Below are 19,040 nucleotides of genomic sequence, written 5' to 3' on the forward strand. Positions count from 1 at the left end.
TGGATGATCCTTTCAGGACCAGTGGGGAGAGTGGTGATACCAGGAGGGTGGAGGTAGGGTCGGGTGGAAAGGGGGAACTGATTACAAGGATCTACATATAACCTCCTCCCCGAGGGACGGACAACAGAAAAGTGGGTAAAGGGAGATGTCGGACAGTGTAATATATGACAAAATAATAATTTATAAATTATCAAGGGTTCATGAGGGAGGGGGTAGAAGGGAGGGAGGAGGAAAATGAGGAGCTGATGCCAAAGGCTAAGTGGAGAGCAAATGTTTTGAGAATGATGAAGGCAATGAAAGTACAAATGTGCTTTATACAATTGATGTATGTATGGATTGTAATAACAGTTGTATGAGCCCCTAATAAAATAATTTTTTAAAAGTTAAACAGTTGATAAGAAAGACATAAAATATATTGGAAAAAGACAAAAATAATCTTACAACATGAAAAGAATCTAGCTAGTAAAGCAAAACAAAAACTAAACAAAACAAAAATCATTGTCATGGAGTCGATTCCAATACATATTGACCCTGTAGAAAGCCCACAAATGCCTTTTAGGGTCCTGAGACTGGAACTCTTTAAGGGAGTAGGAAAGTCGTGTCTTCCTCCTTGGGGGTAGCTCACCATGCTGCGAACTGCAGGGCTTCCTGTGGACAGCCCAGCTTGTAATCACTGCACACCTCGGGCTCCCTGTCCAATAAAGATGCTTTAAAAATCCACTGATTTTAATAAGAAAAGATGTTTCAATACAATTGATAGTTTTTCATTTATTGAATTAGTAACAGTATAAAAAAGGGACATTATTCTGCCTATCAACTACTATATTGGATTTCTTCTTGTGTATAATTTAGCATCATTTTTGATAAGAAATTATTAAGTTCTGAGAATATTTATAGTTTTATTCAATGATTCCACTTTTAGGAATACTTTCTATGAAAATTAAAATATATAGAAATATAGAAGGCATACAAACATTTATTTCACTGTGTATAGACAATAAATATTGTGTCCAGAAAATAAATAAGTGCTGCATGAAGGATAAATGTTAAGTAATATGTAATATAAATGTTGAATGAAATATTTTCAATTAATATTATATTTAAAACATACCTAATATTTATTCAAAATATTCTTTATATTTTTTATATATGTAAATTGTTTTCTACTAAGCTCATGACTTAACTGAAAGACAAAATAAGAAAACAAGCATAATAATACTCTTTTTATTGAACCTTAATGCAACAAAGATGTGACAAGGATTTTAGACCCTTATTTGTTCAAAGGTGGGACTTCGGGACCAAAAAACAAGCTCACTGTCTTGGAGCCAATTCCAAAGCACAGGGTCTGGTGGCATGGGGTAGAACTGCCTGTAAGCCTTTCCAGGAGTAGAACACCCCCCTTTTTTGCAAACATCTTATCTTGCTGTTAGCAGTCCAACTTATAACCACTATGCCACCAAGTTTGTAGAAAATATACTCTTGATAAAAAAATAAACCTTAGGACGAAGTCGTTGATATCGACCACACTGCTTTCATTTTCCTGGAGAAAATACAGAGAAGAGAACACGAGTAACTGTGTTAAAAGAGGTAAGATGTAAATAGAACTAATCTCTACTGTGAGAAATATTTTCATAATAGGGAGATGGATTTGTCATCCCGTATGTAGCCCAAGGTACCTTACTTAATGTCATTAGCCTAAGGTACTTAATGCACTGCATACATTTTGTATAACATGCTACATTGTACTCAGAGGGAAATCGCTTGGATGAGGATGTTACCTGAGAGGGACAGTTAATGCGGACAGGCTTCATCTTATTGCTGATAGTGAGCAAAAGGGTAAGTCCCACTATCTGGTTGTCAAGAGAACCTTCCGAGACTGGCCTAAGACTTAATGAACCTTATATGTTTTCTTCACCTGCTCATGTCCGACAATTGTTTCTTGTGCTTATGCTGAAATCTGAATTACTGTGCAATATCTGGATGTGATTCCTGCATATGACTTTCAAAGTAAGAAGTATATATTCTCTGGATACTGGATTGTAATCCGGGTACCATCAAGATAGCTTCTCTATGTAGCTGACCTCTTCCCTGGTGTCACCTCCTAATAAACTTATCATTTTCTCTCTAATTTGCAATTAGTGACGTGCTGCTCCAGGATATCAACCCTCAATAGAGGTAAACAATGTCCAAATGGGAAGGTCTTGCCTATAATCGATTCAATAGGTAATTGACCATGTGGTGTAGACGGATTTCAGGTCCAACATGCTAGCGTGTGACTCCACGGGCGTGACTTCATAAATAAGCTAGACACCAACTGCACGTAGTATTTCTGAGTTTTACAGTCAATCAGATTTTTGTGAAGTTTCCATTGATTAAGCCGTACTTAAGAAACATAGAACTGAAGGGTCTTCTAGCTGAAGAATATTGGATCTACGAAGCCATTAAGACAAAGGCAAATAAGATAAACCTCCACAACTAATCAACAGCTGCCTGTTATCATTGTGTCCCGGGTTATCAGACTTTATAGAACAGACGGTGCATTCATTACCTGGGCTGCCTCTTATGTGTTCCAATTCCCAGGGAAGAGGTAGAAATATCTTGTCAGGGATACTCTCTCAATGGTGGGCATCTGAGTCATTTCACTTGGGATTTCAAATGAGTGTTGAACCTAAAAAAATAAATAAAGCAGTTAAGGGTTCTGTGGAAGGATACTAGACTCTTTTTAAAAAAGGAGAAAATTCATAATGTGTATTATTGCTGCTATCAGTTTAATGAAAACAAAAAAGTTAACTTTAAAACATACAGTTATGCTTGCATGAATTAGCACCAACCTAAGCAGCATTCCCTGAATGAGCAGGAATATCAGTATCAAAGGTCCTAGGGAAGACTCGCTATGTTTCTAGGGTACATTTCAGAGCGCTTCTTATTTAAAGGAATTCGGCTTCATAAAGGATCATCAGGATGACTTTGGAGCTTCAGAGTTCTCTAAAAAGCTTGGTGAGTGGCTCGAAGAGTTTTTCTGTAGCATATAATTAGAAGAAGAAGGAAAAAAGATGTGTACCTTTCTGAAGATTTCTTCCAAATGATAGCCCGAAGAATGCTCCTCAAAATACTTGATAAGTCGGGAAATGAAGAGAGAGCCATGGCTGTCAAGTCTCCAAGAAATATTATCTGCAAATAAATGTCATTGTAATATTTTGGGATGTGGCCTGTGTATAAGTGCTCAACACTCCTGGAGCTATAGCTTATGCAGACAGATGTTGGAAGTTGTGAAAACAGAAATTCCATATTTTCATTTCAGCCCAGAAAAGTACGACTTGACCTATTGCTGCAAATATTCCATACTGTCTCAGGAAGCATGGGCAACGTTACGGCCCCTATAAATGAAATTAGTAGAAATTCTCACAGTTATTTATTCTCTGATAACATTTTTAAAAATCGAGCTTTCAGCATTCATTCCTACTTGTTTTATACTATATATTTGTACCTGCTTCTTAATTCTTAAAAAAAAAAAGTTAAGATAATCTTTCCCAAACTATGGCCAGCTTACCTGGAGTTAGCTTCCCACTTCTCCTTCTCTTTGATAGTCAGTTTCTCAATTTTACTTATAATTCTGGACTCCATTTCCTCCTATTCTGCTCACACTCAATCCTTCCTGTCTGGCTTCCTGCTCCCCACTCTATCTTCACCAAATGGATTTTCCCAAGGTCACCCATGACTTCCAAGTCACTAAATCCAATTATTTGTCTAGTCTCTGATCAAGCCTTTTGAGTTTATTTTGCTGGCTAATCTTTCTTGTGCTGGTCTTTGATCATTAGTATTCTTCAAACCCCAACTTTAGGAAATCTTCTCATACTGGTCTTCGTTTCTAGACAATTTAATTTATTTCTAGATATTAAAGACTATCTTTATTTTAAGTAAATGTCTAATAAAATTCTATTTCCAATGCAGCATTCCTTTCTAAAATAAGTACCATTATGCAATTTTCTAATCTTTACATTTAGATATCCAAAAGACATTGCAAACCTTTTTGCAGTGTTTCCCATTTTAATAAATGCACCATAACCATCACCTGAACACATAGGTCACCTCTATCATCTCTTCTTATTTACTTTCCATGCCCACTAGAATACCAGGTAATACTGAATTTATATACTAATTCATTTTTGGATGTAGCAACTCACTTCATTCTAAATGGAATATAATCTCACGTGACCTGAATATTGCAGTGATGTTTGAATTTATCACCCATTACTATTCTTATATACACTAATACATTCTCTACAGTCCCCAGAGAATTCATTTAAACAGTAAGACCCTTTCATTGCATTGCTTATATACCACACAAATTTTCTATCACTGTTATTATAAAGTGCCAAATCCCTCTCTAACCTATGAAACCTTAAGTTATCTGGTCTCTGCTTTGTCTGCCTCTACAGACACCGTCTCTGACTGTGTGTTCCAAGCCCACCAACCCTCTCATCCTTGCTCTTTCTTTCTAAGGTTTTCCATTCACACAGCTCTTTGTGTCCGGAATGGTTCCCTTTTACCCTCTGACTTTCTAACTCCTTTGTCTTTTCAATGCCTGTTATTTTTTTTTCCTTTGGAGCACTTTTAACAGTTGGTACATGTGATTTATTTCCGTGATAGCATGGTGTACTCTCCCCCTCAATTTATTTCTGCCTCCCTGGCACGATTCTCGAGTTTTTCATGTCCAGTACCATGTTGGCTCTAATAGTGTATCGTATACTGAGGCCAATCCAAGAACATAATGAACCTTGAATCATTATGTGTCCAATAACTAAATGGAATTATTTTACACATTGAATTTTATTCTCCTAACTAAACTTTTCTTCAGATTCTATATTACTCTTTGTGTGTCTCTATAAATGTTATTAAACGCTAAAACTGTAGAATTTCTCTTCCCATTATACTTCATTAAAATGTCGAGATATGACGTCCCGTCATGAGAGTACAGCGACACGGAGGACAACTTTGAGGACACAGGCAGGGAGTGAGCCCAGTCTGAACACCCCCTCCACCCCCACCCCCTTGCAGTGTGGGGGAGCCAAGATAGTAAAACAACAGATCAGCAGTGGGAGAAAAGTCATGAAGCCCCTGAGGAATCCCCAAAATAGACATCAGACTAGAGGCACAGAGAGCCTGGAGCCCCACTGGATCATTGGGGATATAGTCATAAAGGTCAAAGGATAGGCCTGGAAGTATGTATGGACTCTCTCTCTCTTGCTCCTTTCTTTTTAACTGGTCTTGTTTTTCTAGTCCTGCCTTTGTGGTTTCTGTTGCATCTATCTATGTAAAGTAGGCATGCAAAGCAAACCTGAGGAGAAAGCATTGGAACAGATGGTTCTGGGGTGACTTTTGGGGAAGAGGAGACAGGAGAAAGGGAGGGGTGCAAAAATAAAGTCATGGATAAGAGAACAACTAGGGATCTAAAATTGAGGGTGGGGCATGTAGGGTTCCTGGAGGCGTTGGAGCAAGCATCATCTAGCCAAGAGGAGCTACAGAGAGGCAAACGAGGGAGGAGGATGGTAGTGGGGCAGGAGGAGGGTAAAATAAAATAGATGATAGATGATAGAACTAGGGAGAAAACTATAGAGGTACAAACATAGATGTGTACATATATAAATATGCCAATTAAATTGAATAAAATATAAAATATGCTAATAAAATATAAATATTGAAAATGGAATGTTGGCCTATTTCCATATATTTACAAGGCAATACATTGAGGTAGTGAATTGATTTTGGGCCTCTACACAAGTTTTTCCTCAACACAAGAACACTTGGTTTTAACAATCTGGCATTGGGTAAAGCCCACATTCTTGACATGGTCGCTGAAGACAAACTGGGTGCATAAGCAAATGTGGCAAAGAAAGCAGATGGTGCCTGGCTATTAAAAAGTATAGTGTCTGGGGTCTTAAAAGCTTGAAGCCAAATAAGCAGCCATCTAGTAGGGAATCAACAAAGTCCACATGGAAGAAACACAAAAGCATCTGTGGTAGATATATAATCATTTGTCAATTTAAGGATTAAGAGTTTAGAGGTGGAGTCTAGCTTGTCAATCAGATTATAGCCAATGAAGCCTCTGTGTGGGCATGGCCTTCTCCTGAGAATGCTGGGAAATCCAGGACTTCTTCCTTGGAGGCTGGAGACACTTCTCTCTCTGCCACTCCCTGGGAGACATAGCAGCTGACAAGACACATGCAACTACCCTACTGCCCTGAGCCGGATAAGCCACATGGATGAAACCAGACCTCGGAAGGTGGAGAAGCCAGAGAGACACCCCTGCCAGCACTGAGATGCTTACAACGCCACTGGACCCAAAGACTTTCTACCCACTGGTTTGTGATCATCCTGCATTTGGCTTCACTGCATTTGTTTCTTGAGTCTGAAGAGGACTTTATAGATTGGTATCGGACATATGGGCTGATATCAGACTAATGGCCTTGGATTGGACTGGGTTGGGATGTTTTCTTAATGTACAATTACCCTTTATATATAACTCTCTCTTATATACATATGCGTGTTTATGAATTTGTTTCTCTAGTCTACCGGGACTAACACAGCCTGTGTGATCATGAGGTATTGAAAAGAATAGACATCAGAAGTTCAAAAAGAAACAACCTCACAGAGGTGAAGGAGAGGGGTTGAGGTAGAGACCCAGAGCCCATCCAAGGATAATTGAACATTCCAGCACAGAGGGGCCACACAGAAGAGAAGATACATCCAGGGGACAGTATCACACTGAAAGGACACAACACTTCTCTAGGTCCTTAATCTTTCCTCCCCCCCACTATTATGACTCAGTCCTACCTCAAAAATCTAGCTAGTCTGGTGTACATTAATTGATACAGACAAGACCTTTCAATTTATGGAATTCAGGAGAGACAAACCACTCAGACTCAGTAACGGGAGTAATGACTTCATGAGGGTAAGGAAAGGGAAGGGAGGGGGAAGAGGGGGAAAGGTTAATTTATAAAAATGATGGCAAAATAACCCACCTTGAGGGAGACTAATACCGGATTATAGAAGGTATAGAAATGGCAGTGTAAGTTATATGTAAATAACAATACATAATATAATAAGGGTTCACAAAGGTGGTAGGGTGGGGGAAAAAGAGGAACTGATAACAAGGGGCTCAAGAAGAAAGATAGTGCTTTGAAATTCTTGACAATATTTGAACATATTTGCTTAATATAAGGAATGCATGGACTATTATAATATATGTAAGAGTACCCAATAAAATGATTTATTAAAAAAATAAAATATCAATATATAAAAACAGAAATGGAGCTTAATTGTGGATGGGTGTTGTTACTGACTATGGGCACTGAGTGATTTCATGGTCTTTTTCCTATTTTCTACACTAGACCCCTGAGGGTCCTCTAAGCCTTCACTGCTCAAATGTGGCTAATTAGCAGGAGTACTAGCATTCCATAGACCAGCGCTTCTCAACTTGTAGGTCGCAGCCCCTTGGGGAGTCAAAAGACCCTTTCACAGGGGTCGCCTAAGACCATCGGAAAGCACATATTTCCAATGGTCTTAGGAACTGGGACACTGCGCCTCTATCCGTTTCCAGGCAGATCCTCCCACATGAAGATACGCCCACGTACGAATACCCTGAGTGAACACTGTTACCCATGCTACACCATACTTCGAGACAAAAGTTCATTTACTTGTAATTAGAAATAAATCTTTCTCAATATTTAATTACATATTGTTTTTGTGATTAATCACTGTGCTTGAAATATGTTCAATTTGTAACACTGAAAATACACCCTGCACATCAGATATTTACATTGCAATTCCTAACAGTAACAGAACTACAGTTATGAAGCAGCAACACAAATAATTTTATGGTTGGGGGCCACCACAACATGAGCAACTATTTTAAAGGATTGCGGCTAGGAAGGATGAGAACCACTGCCATAGACACTCTTTAGAAAGGCTAAGTCTCAGGCTCCAACGCAAACCAACTGTCGGAGTTTACATTGTAATAGGGCCCCCAACTGATTCCTATGAACAGTAAATTCACTTTCACTGCACTATAGCATGGAGGACTGTGAATTGTGTAAATTAGCTTTTCTAAAATTACCCTTGCTATCTTTCATTGATAATATAATGCATGACTGATAAAGAGATTTTATGTAGCTTAGAACAGAAACAATAGATTCCTCTATTTTTCTCTTCCACTACACCTTTCCTTCAAAAGAAAGTCATTAATTGTGTTAACCTGAAGGCATGAATTTAAATGCTAAGTAGTTTTCTAAAACTAGATTCATATAACAATGAAAAGGTATATGAAGCAAGTCCTACCAGTTTCAGTGACTTTTCATTTAATTGCATGTAGATAATCAAATGGATAAGATCATGAGATGGCACACATGTCTGCTATATTTAATAAAACACAGCAACAACCATCCTATCTGAAGTTTAGTTCCTCACCGTAGTCCTGCTAATCTGAAAATTTCCCTCCAAAATCGAGTCATAACATTCTAACAAGGTTTCAGTATTTTCAATCTCTCCTCGAACCAAAGTATGCCGTACATCAGAGAATAGATTTTTTGATCAATGACAACATTTGATCATGATTAATTATTTTATCTGCCAAATAATAAATTTAGAAATTTCACTCCCTGAAGTCACTTACGTGGGGTTGATGCTTTGAAAGAAATGAAGTCCTTCTCCACGTGGGCCTTTGTAATTGCATCATTCTGAGAGGAACATTGAAAGGGACGTGCACATGCTTCTCCCATGTCAGTCATCCAAACAAACCCAGAACTTCCTGGGGAGATATCCATCCACCAAGCATATTTTACATTTCTTATTTTTTTAAAATCACTTTTATTTACTATGCCTCAGCTTCGGTACATTTCAACAAAGGGTTCATTAAAAATGGAAGTTTCTTGTTGCTAGATAAGGAGGTCCAAACAGGCGATATGCCCGTGTGTGAACCTAAAGGCTGGAGTTTGCGCTCACCTGTGCACGCTCGCAAGAAACACCGATGACTGAGATTCCGTGAATCTGCTATCGAAGCCCCTATGGACACAATCCTACTCTGTTACACAGGGACTCGCCATGGGCGGAACCAACTCCATGCAGCTAGGCCACATGGAAAAAGACTAGAAACTGATTGTGGTAACAATTGTACAATTCTACTTGATGTGATTAAAATAGGGAGTGATAGGAGACGTGTATCCAATCCCCACTAATAAAAAATTATTAACAAAAATACACACCCCAAACTATAAGCTACCTCATTGACTGGACAGTATAGAGTTCACTTATGTTTGGGAGGGCTATGTTGACAACTGAGTTCTGAATGACGGGGCGATTGCGCATTACTTTATGTAACTTATTGTTTCTTTAACAACAGTACCGAATAAATATAAGTTCTTTCTGCACGGGATCTAAGACAACCAAATCTGGGAAAGGCAGACCTTGTGTCAAGCAGAAGCTTGGCAATGAAGGGAGACTCAAATACTGGCTACTGCAATATCTGCCAGAAACACGGTACGCTGACACGCTGTCAGAGGCAGCAAACCTGCTAGCCCTAGAATAACAGGGTCACCCATGCAGTGCTGCCTCACACAGGCTTCGCTGTCACAGAACTCGAGGGCTTGTTCTCTATTCCCCCCGATGGAATGAGGAAGAAACACCGGGCTAATAAAAACAATCGCGCCATCATTCCTGTACTCCTCGGAGCTCCTCAACGCAGACTTACCACCGCGGCAGGCCTGCATGATGATGACCTTGGGTTTGTCTTTCAAGTTCTGGCAGTTGCTGTTGTTGAAAATATGAAAGATAGTATCGTCTTTCAGAATATCTGGCTCTTGTGGATGGTGTTTCTTCCCACAGATTCCATCCAAAATGCCATGTGACATAAACACCAGAAATGTGCTGTCAGAGGACTTGTGCTCTGGCCGGGCAGCAAATTGCCACAGCTCTGCTTCCATTTGCTGAAAAAGAATCCACTGTCACTCCTGGGGAAGGTTCCAGATAAAAATCCCTGCTCAAATAGTACATAATCTTCCCAGAAAGAGTAAACACTGAGAAATCAGCCGATTCAAATGGGGTGTAATTTTAAGAGAAAAGATTTCTGACATAAAAAACCCCAACAATTTAGATTTATAGGATATGACAGCTAGAAGAATTTTCAGATAGCACTACTTCAATGGTCTTTAACAGTCAGATTTCTGAAGATTCTGGTAACTGAAGTGCAAGGGGGCATGGGGCATGAGGTGAGATGTTTCAAATAATACTGATTTTTTTTTTTGCAACTCTTTTACATGTTGGGTTTTCTGTAAATTTTTATTCATTGAAGATATACTGAGAGAGAGAGAGAAGGCGTAAGAGATGGACTGAGAGAAGGGGCGAACCCGTAATATAATGTCTTGATGTGAAACTTAGAAACACTAGATTCCTTTATCATGAAACATATTAAAGTTAGCTCCACTATGGTGTTTCTAAAAGCCCATAGGATGTTTTGCCCAAACTCCAAAAGATAATTTTTCAGATGTGTGTGTATTTGTATATGTACAGATATACAAAATTTGGCCTCATGCTGTTGAATTTGCATTCATACACAAGATATTGAAGTTATAAGAATATCAGGGACTTTCCCTATAGGTCTCTAGTAATCCTAGAGTTAATATTTGGCCTCGACAATTTGCCTCCCAGATCACGAGCTTCAGCAGGACCCAACGCCATTAGATGTTTAAGGAATTATTGCAGCAGAAAGCCGCTCTAGATCTCTTCTATGAGTCTGTACATTAGAGGGGGCTGGTATTGCAAAGAACCCCCTTTGGAGCAGAGTGCCTATACCGGTGTACACTTTGTCCTTGACCCTGCCAGAGGGAGAGCTTCAAAACGGCACCTGCAGTGAAGAGGCTGTATTTCTCCGGAGGAACATTACCTTAGCTGTGAGATTCTCTTTGACAACCACTGCATAGCCAAGGTTTCCCAGCAGCTCTTGCATCCCTGAAATGTCTATTTCAGCCCCATGTCTCATAGAAAGATGGTCGAATACTTTGTTGCAGATGATGAGAGCCAACCGTGTCCGGCCTTCCTCTTCCATCACTGGATAGATCTGTGTGTAATATAAACAGAGTAAACTGTCTTTTCCCTTATACATATGTATATGTGTGTGTATATACATGTGTGTATACATATAGTCTTTGAACTTACTGATTCATGGCGACCCCATGTGTGTCAGAGGACAGTTACGCTCCATGGGGTTTTCAGTCGCTCATAGTTTCAGAAGCAGATTGACTGATTGTTTCAGAGGAAGATCTCAGGGGATTTAAACTTCTAACTTTCCAGCTAACCGTTGACTGTGTTAACTCTTTGCACTACCCAGGGACCCTTGATGCAAAACAGGTGTTCCTAATCTGAGAAGGGGGTGAATATTATGGAAATTAACCATAGACTCATAGGAGACAGAATGAATGGTCCCAGGCTAAAAACACAGACTACTTTGAGCATTTATTTCAGGAACTTCACTTGGAGGGTAGCAGGGGTCCTCAAACTACGGTCCACAGGCCACATGTGGCCCGCCGAAGACGTTTATCCGGCCCCCCGGGTGTTTTGCCCCATTTGTTTTTTTACTTCAAAATAAGATATGTGCAGTGTGCATAGGCATTTGTTCATAGTTTTTTTTTTTTTAAACTATAGTCCGGCCCTCCAACGGGTCTGAGGGACAGTGAACTAGCCCCCTGTTTAACATGTTTGAGAACATAGAGTTTAGAGTGAAGACGTTTGATGTGAAGAAAACTCAGTAAGATTATGTCCCTTGGTCTCGATGACCTTGAGCATGATCTCAAAGCATTTGCGACAAGAACCGAAAATCTCCAATAATTCCCCAGGTCTCATTTGGGTATACAACCGTGCGTCTCCCGATTCTAAAGCATATCACCTCTTCTCTCTTCACTGTTTGGAAACGACGATGAGGGCAGAGCTTCAACTCATCAATTTCCAGAGGTTCCAAAGAAGCTATTAAAAAAAGAAAAAGAACCTCATTAAACAGCAGCATTCACAGACCTGCCATCCTGCAAATATCTTAGCAATTCTCTCATCCTTGGGACGTGAGTCCCACCAGCAACAGAAAAGCTTACAACAGGCCAACATACTGCTAGCAGTGTTTCTAAAAGAGATGGCCATCTAAGTCATGTGGTAGTTCTTTTTAAATAGCTAAAGATATTAAGTTTACAAATAGTGAGACAAAAACAAACATTGGAATCCTTTTCTTTTTCTGCTTCTTACTGAACACACCCTACATTTTTTATTAGTTTTTGTTGTTGTTGTTAGTGTTCACAAAACTGAGCGAACTTTCAGATCTAACGTGTTGGAACTACATCAACACAGAAGCTAAGATTTGAAAGAGGACCTAATGTTAAGGCCAAAGACCATAGGATGGTTTCTAATAGGATTTCCCTCACGTTAGAGTCACTCATACTGTGGGACACATTTCAAACTCTACATCACCCAGACTAAATTCTTGCGATAAATACTCCGATGACGTCCATGTGTTTAGTTAAGGGTCTTATTTTTTGTCATCATGGTGGTTCATTTAGCTTAGAAAAATCACTTTTCAGGTATTTTAACCCAATTTACAACATTCCTATTCTCTCTGCCACTGACAAAAAGTTACAAGATCCTCAAGCATTCTGCGCATCATCACACACGTGCCTGCTGAATATTGATGCGTGTCCTCCCATGGAGATTTTATAGAAAAAGTCTCATTTCTTTGCTTGTCAAAATCCATGACATCTGAGACTTCATTCAATCTGTCTTCCCTTAAGTCCCAATTGCTTTGTATATGCCCCCATATAAGCACTTATTGCATCTTAATAGTGTTTCTGTCTCCCCGGTGTGATGCAGAATTACTTAAGACCAGGGTCATATATTTCATCTTTGTCTTCTAGGTATCTAGCAAGGTAGCTTAACACAGATAAAAACTTTATAATTGTTGATTGATACATAATATCTTTAAATATTTGAAAATAAATACCAATATTGTCTCTCTCTTTTTTTGTTATGTTTTCCCTTAAGGAAACAAACCTTAAATTCCTTCAAGTAGTGTTTTATGAGAATTATTTTATCTTTTTAAATCACCGAACCCATCAACTCTTCACATCTCTATTTACTCAAGTTTATTTCTTACTATAACAAAAAATGTGCACTTCCTCCTATCTAAGGACACATTTTCTTAAAGATCATTTATTGGGGGCTTTTACATCTCTTACAACAATCCATACATCAACTGTATCAAGCATATTTGTACATCTATTGCCATCATTATTTTCTAAACATTTACTTTCGATTTGAGCCCTAAGGACACATTTTTACACATGTTCAGTCTTTCTTCCTGAGTCATCCACAAGAATTCGCCTTGGCATTCATAGAGCTCTATCTCTTCCACTATCAGTTCATCAGTTTATCTCATACTTCCTTCTCCATTGATACCATCTTCATATAAGCATACCTTATTATCAACTGTCTTTTAAAGACCTTCTCTTATACATATATCTTTTGAAGCTATTTTTTTCTCGCTTTCCTTCTTTGCACAAATACTTGGAGGTATTGCATAGTTTTACTCTATTTTTAAGACTTTTATTTATTTTTTCTTGCATGCAATCCATTTGGTGTCTATTCTTAGCACTTAAATAAAATATTTATTATCAATTTAATTACTGGTTATGTGTTGCTTTCTCAGCACTTAACTGGTGGAATATATCCTTTTTCTTGAAAACTGATCCCTAGGCTTCTGTAACACAGCATTTTCCAGTTTTTATTCAACAGCCAAGTGACACAAACAGGTGCTTGATTGCTAACTGAAAGACTGCCAGTTCAAATACATCCAACAGATTCTAATAGAGAAAGATCTTCGTGAATTGGTTCCATAAAGATTACAACCACGCATATCCCACCAAATATTCTACTCTATCACAGGGAGTCACAATGAGTTCAAAACAACTCTATGGTACATAGCAATCACAATTCTTATATCACTTGTCTGACTTGGTTGGTTTTCCCTCTTTCACACTTCCAAATGTTAGATGGAGCTATGCTGCGCCTTTCTTTACTCTAACACACCATCTCCCTAATGACTTCTTCCAGTCTCATTATCTTAAATACTGTTTCTATTACCTTAACTGCTGAATACCAACATTCATTTCCAGACTTCATCTCTCTCTTTGCTACTCACTTGAACACCTCTGCCGAATATAAATGCTGTGTCAACCTTCATAAGTACAAGCTATAATTCTTGGTGTTTACCCGCTTCTATACCTGCACCCCCACCCCGAATACTACAGTCTGTTCCCCGTCTCAGTAAATGAAACCACCAGATATCCGGTTGTCAAGACGAACCTAAAATTTAAGGGTTTTTTTCCTTTCTCCCTTTTAAATCCCACATCCAATCCATCAGTTACTTTCTGTTAAATCTATTTTCTAATTAGCTCCCCAAATTAACCACATCTTATAAATCCCATTGCTAAAATAATAGTCTAAAACTATCATTCCATAAGAGAAATGCTTAAGAAGCTTTAAATTGACCATTTTGATTCCATGTTTATCTGTCACCACTCTGCTTTAAATATTTTATATGTTTCTTTTGAAAATGAAACCCAAAGTTATTTCCTCTGACACTACATGCTGCTGTCCCTGTCTAACTCTGGCAGCTTCTTCTAACACACTCCCCATAATACCTATTCTGCAGACTGATTGCCCTTCGCGATGAGCCTCTCACAAGAAAAATTTAATCCTGTGTAGCACTTCCTTTCTTGTGGGCTGCTTTTACCTTAGAGGTGGGTATTACAGTCTCTCCATTATTAGATATATATACATATATATATGGAAATATCACCTCAACAGAAAAATAACTTACTGGATCACGCTAGCTCACATACCTCCTACCACCCAAATTCACCTCTCCAGTTCTATGCCATAATCTCTCTTCTCTTGTAAATTCTCTGAAATTATACTACTTTCTTTTTTATATTTTAATGTCTACCCTTACTATAGTTTAAACTTCATGAGTGTAAGATCTTTATCGTGTTTTTTTTTTTGCTTTGAGCCTTGCAACTAGAATAGCATTTGCAGAACTAATAAAATAATTACCAATGATTACAAGGTTTTTCTTTATTCATAAAATATCCCCCAAACTTCTAAAAAGATGGTACTTGGGAAAGAACATATTCTATGTCTATCACTCCCTCTGGGGAGCCACTCTAACTCTTCCGTGCGGGCAGAAAACCCTTCCCCGTTGCTTTGGTGGTGACCTTGTCTGGGTGACTCATACCGAGGTGTTCTTTCTTGTCGTTCCTTTTTTAAATGGTCTGTCTGATTTTCTTAGCCACATCTTTTTCCTGTTTTCGTTTTTTGTTTGCAATGAGTAGTTTCTTATCTCTTTAGTGTTTCATGAAGTCTTTATCAGACTTAGCTTACGTGATGCTATTGGGTGTCCAGGAATGAGTATTACCTGTGACAGGTGGACGTGATGCCTGAGCCAATTCCTCATTCTCATTAGTTTCATGATCGCTTTCATTTGGGGATTCTGAGAATAATTAAAAGACAGAGGTATAAGTTCTAACATTACTTTGAGAGATCTTTGCAGAGTCAAAGTTGAGAGAAAATTCAGATTTTTTTTGAATCTAAATCCTGTGGCCATTTTGCTCTAACATAGGACTTCTACTGAATTATTTCATCCCAATGCACTGGCCATGGGGTTTATTGGAGGGAGACCTGATGCCTGGGCTGGCCCAGCATTTTCCTCCTGTTCATTATCTTCATTTTTGGCTTAATGTCCTGAGGCAGAATGAGCAAAAGATTGAGAACATATAATTTAATCCAAATAAGCCTTACAAAGGCCAACACAGACTGAGCACCCAGGCACCATGTGTCTTATTTGGAGCACATTTTCATGACATCCCACACTGAAGAATTTCCACTGTGATCTGGGATTTGGAGATAATTACCTGTAGACGAGGACGATGACTCAGTGTTCTCAGTTTCAGCATCATCACTTTCGGAACGAGATTCTGGAATAACATGGAAAACAGATTGTTAGCATAACTAGGTGTCTGGCCCCTCCTGTGCACTTCCATGTTTTTCCCATGCAGTGATAAGTAAATGGGCATGCTATCATTCGCTTCTTAAGATTTCTCCTATTCTTTAAGCTTCCAGCTGGTTTTGGAGGGTAGAAACCTCTGCCAAGTGAAGAAGGTGGCAGGGTTTTCATGAAAAGAAGAACTGTTTGTCACCCTGCTTACATAATTCATGGACTAAAAAAATACTGAATCAAGGCTTTCATTTCCTGCTGTTGAGGAAAATCTACCCTTGTATATTCAAGTGAGATAGTTTGTTGCTTTTTTTTTTCAAAGAGAGAAAGAATTCCAGAAGAATATTCCAAGAATCAGGAATATACTTATTCATGTATATATTGTAGGCTAGCGCAGAGTTGACATACTATGGCCTGTTTTTGTAAATAAAGTTGGAACACCTGTTTTTGTAAATAAAGTTGTAAATAAAGGTATGTGGAACATACCTATGCTCATTTATGCATATGTCACCTATGACTGCTTTGATACTCTACAGCCAATATTGAGTCATCGTGAAAGATACCATAGGATCCACAACTCTATCACATTCACTATCTGGCTTTTCACAGAAAATGTGCTGACTGAGCCATAACCTAGAGAGAGAGAAAAATATATGCTTCATTAATTTTCAAATCTTCTCAGTCCTCCCCTAACTTTCAGATATCTAAATTTCCAGTAATTTATCTCAGAGCTAAGCCATCGAGCTAAGGAACCCTGGGCTGCTAAGTTCACGTTCAGTGGTTCAAACATACCAGTTTCTCCAAGGGAGGAAGATGAGACTGTTTGCTCCCACCAAGATTTGCAGTCTTAGAAATCCTACATAGGCTCACTGTGAGTTGGAATGGACTCAATGTCAATAAAGTGGGTAAGTCATAGCTAGAAAGGAGGTGATTGATCCTGCCCTATTGAGCAGTCTGTATCTGGGAATAACTTTACAATCCATATTGCACAGCCACAGTAGTCTATGCTAACTAATGACTACCATTGCGATCAGCACCTCTCCAGTAACACTTGTTCACTTAGGCCACGTTTACCTATTGTGTACCTATTGTGTATCAGACACTGGTTCTTAGAATTTGGAATCTTTCCATGAACAAACAGAAAAAATATCTGCCTCAAGGAGATTCGACATTTTCAGGAGTAGACGTGACATAATAAGTGCATGTTTGTGAAGGAAAAAAGAGATTATGCAGAGTATAAAGCCATTGGAAGTGTTCAGAACGGGAATGGGGCCCTCAGGGAATTCTGTAGTATTAAACAGGGGAGGGCAGCAGGCCCAGGTAGAGCTGAAGAAATGAGTAGCTTGTACTCACATGCAAAGATGAGAAATAAGGGAGCCATCCAGCTACGCAGATGGACGATAGAGAAGAACAAGTGAATAGTCCTTCAGCTCAAGCTACTCACTTAAACTCAGCTGTTTATTTGGTTTCCAGAAGCGGTCCACAAAGAGTTGGCCTGCCTTTTGGGTTTTTTCGGTAACATCTGTAACCAGAGTTTCAGTCCTTTTTACAATCGTGTTAATGCAATCCCCCAATTTGCTTAACTCTTCTCCATTTAACACATCCTTTTCCACCAAATCATCAAAAAAGCCATCAAGCATGTTCTTTGTGATTTTCTTTACAATCCTGACAGGATCCTCTTTGGGTGATTGCCGACCTGCGAAAACAGAACCACAGTTGATATTGTCAGTGCTTAAGGTGTGTGTGTGTGTGTGTGTGTGTGTGTGTGTGTGTGTGTGTGAGAGAGAGAGAGAGAGAGAGAGAGAGAGAGAGACTGACTGACTTAAGGGAGCCAGGGCCAGAAGTAGAGAAACATTGATCATATTCCAATCGCTTCTTTTTTACATGAGGGGAAAACTAAAGTTGAGAGAAGTGAGACAAACTTCTGTAAGGAACATTGTGACAGCTGCCAATTTTATTAATAACTAATTTAGAAAATGCATGGTAGCCAAGGTGTTCAGCAGCATAGCCCAGAGGGCTCATGTCTGTGAAAGGATGGATTTTTGTCTCTACTCCAGGAGGAACTGCACGCTGAGCCTTGGGGAGAGCGCACGCACGGGCCGCTCCTTTGCTCTCCACTGGAAACTCAGGCCTGGAGAGCAGAGAAACATGGGGGAAATGAAAGTGAGGCTGAGCAACGGTCTCTCAGGCTCGTGTCTCTGCCAGATTAGAGGGTTAGCTTTTTAGAATCATTTTAAAAACGAGTTAGAATTTAAGATCAGTAAGAGTGAAAAAGAGAGCGCTTGAAATCATTTGCAATGGGTTAGAACACAGATCTAGATTTTTAAAATTGCACTTTGCTTTCTTTCTAGAATACGTACCATATAAACTAAAATTCTTCCTTAGAACACTCAGTGCTGCCCCTCTGCACACCCTACTTCTCTCCAGGCCCAGAGTAAAACTGGGTCTGCTGAGTCCCCTCATATACCTCCTCCTCCTTTCCCCAGAGCTGTAGCGCACCCCAAAACACAGCCAGAAACAACAGAAAAAACAGACTCACTCACCAGCCATGGCCGCTCCGGCTCCTGAACAAGAAAGGCAGTAAAAACGAAAGCACTTTTGAATCATCTTTCTTTTTTTTCCCTTTCCCTGGGAGGAACTGCGTGTTGCTCTTTCCTAAAGGGGACATTGCAGTTTATCAAATGTCACTGTTCGCTGCCAAGATAAACGTAACCTTTGACTGCTTGAGAATGTTGCTTATTTCAACTAGGCAAACATAAAAAATAAAAATAAAAAGAAGCCACTTTTGCTTTTTGTGTTTTATTTGGTGTAAAAGTTCCCAGAATAAAAACACACACGAAAGCACACACACAATCTAAGTGATCTGTTTTTCAGCATTAAAAAAAAAAATCTCTAAATCAAAGTCAACCTCTCTTGACTGTGTGTGCCACGCTCAGGTTTTAATGGCAGGGAGTTCTCC

At 39.1% G+C, this 19,040-nt stretch overlaps 1 protein-coding gene across 1 annotated transcript; it reads right to left on the bottom strand.

Annotated features, from left to right (window-relative positions):
- Window positions 1–1,210: 1,210 nt before the first annotated feature.
- Window positions 1,211–18,699, bottom strand: LOC101653369 (caspase-12). Its single transcript, XM_045297749.1, has 11 exons — window positions 18,625–18,699; window positions 17,526–17,777; window positions 15,999–16,061; window positions 15,503–15,577; window positions 11,936–12,012; window positions 10,937–11,110; window positions 9,746–9,980; window positions 8,672–8,806; window positions 3,062–3,171; window positions 2,549–2,668; window positions 1,211–1,540 (listed from the first exon to the last, which is right to left on the bottom strand). Exons 1-10 carry the CDS (start codon window positions 18,686–18,688, stop codon window positions 2,561–2,563), a joined length of 1,293 nt encoding a protein of 430 aa, XP_045153684.1. The 5' UTR covers window positions 18,689–18,699; the 3' UTR covers window positions 1,211–1,540; window positions 2,549–2,560.
- Between the last annotated feature and the right edge of the window lie 341 nt (window positions 18,700–19,040).

Source organism: Echinops telfairi, unplaced genomic scaffold (assembly GCF_000313985.2).
Source record: "Echinops telfairi isolate 266 unplaced genomic scaffold, ASM31398v2 ScPeMD7_7421;HRSCAF=8459, whole genome shotgun sequence".
Lineage (NCBI taxonomy): Eukaryota > Metazoa > Chordata > Mammalia > Afrosoricida > Tenrecidae > Echinops > Echinops telfairi.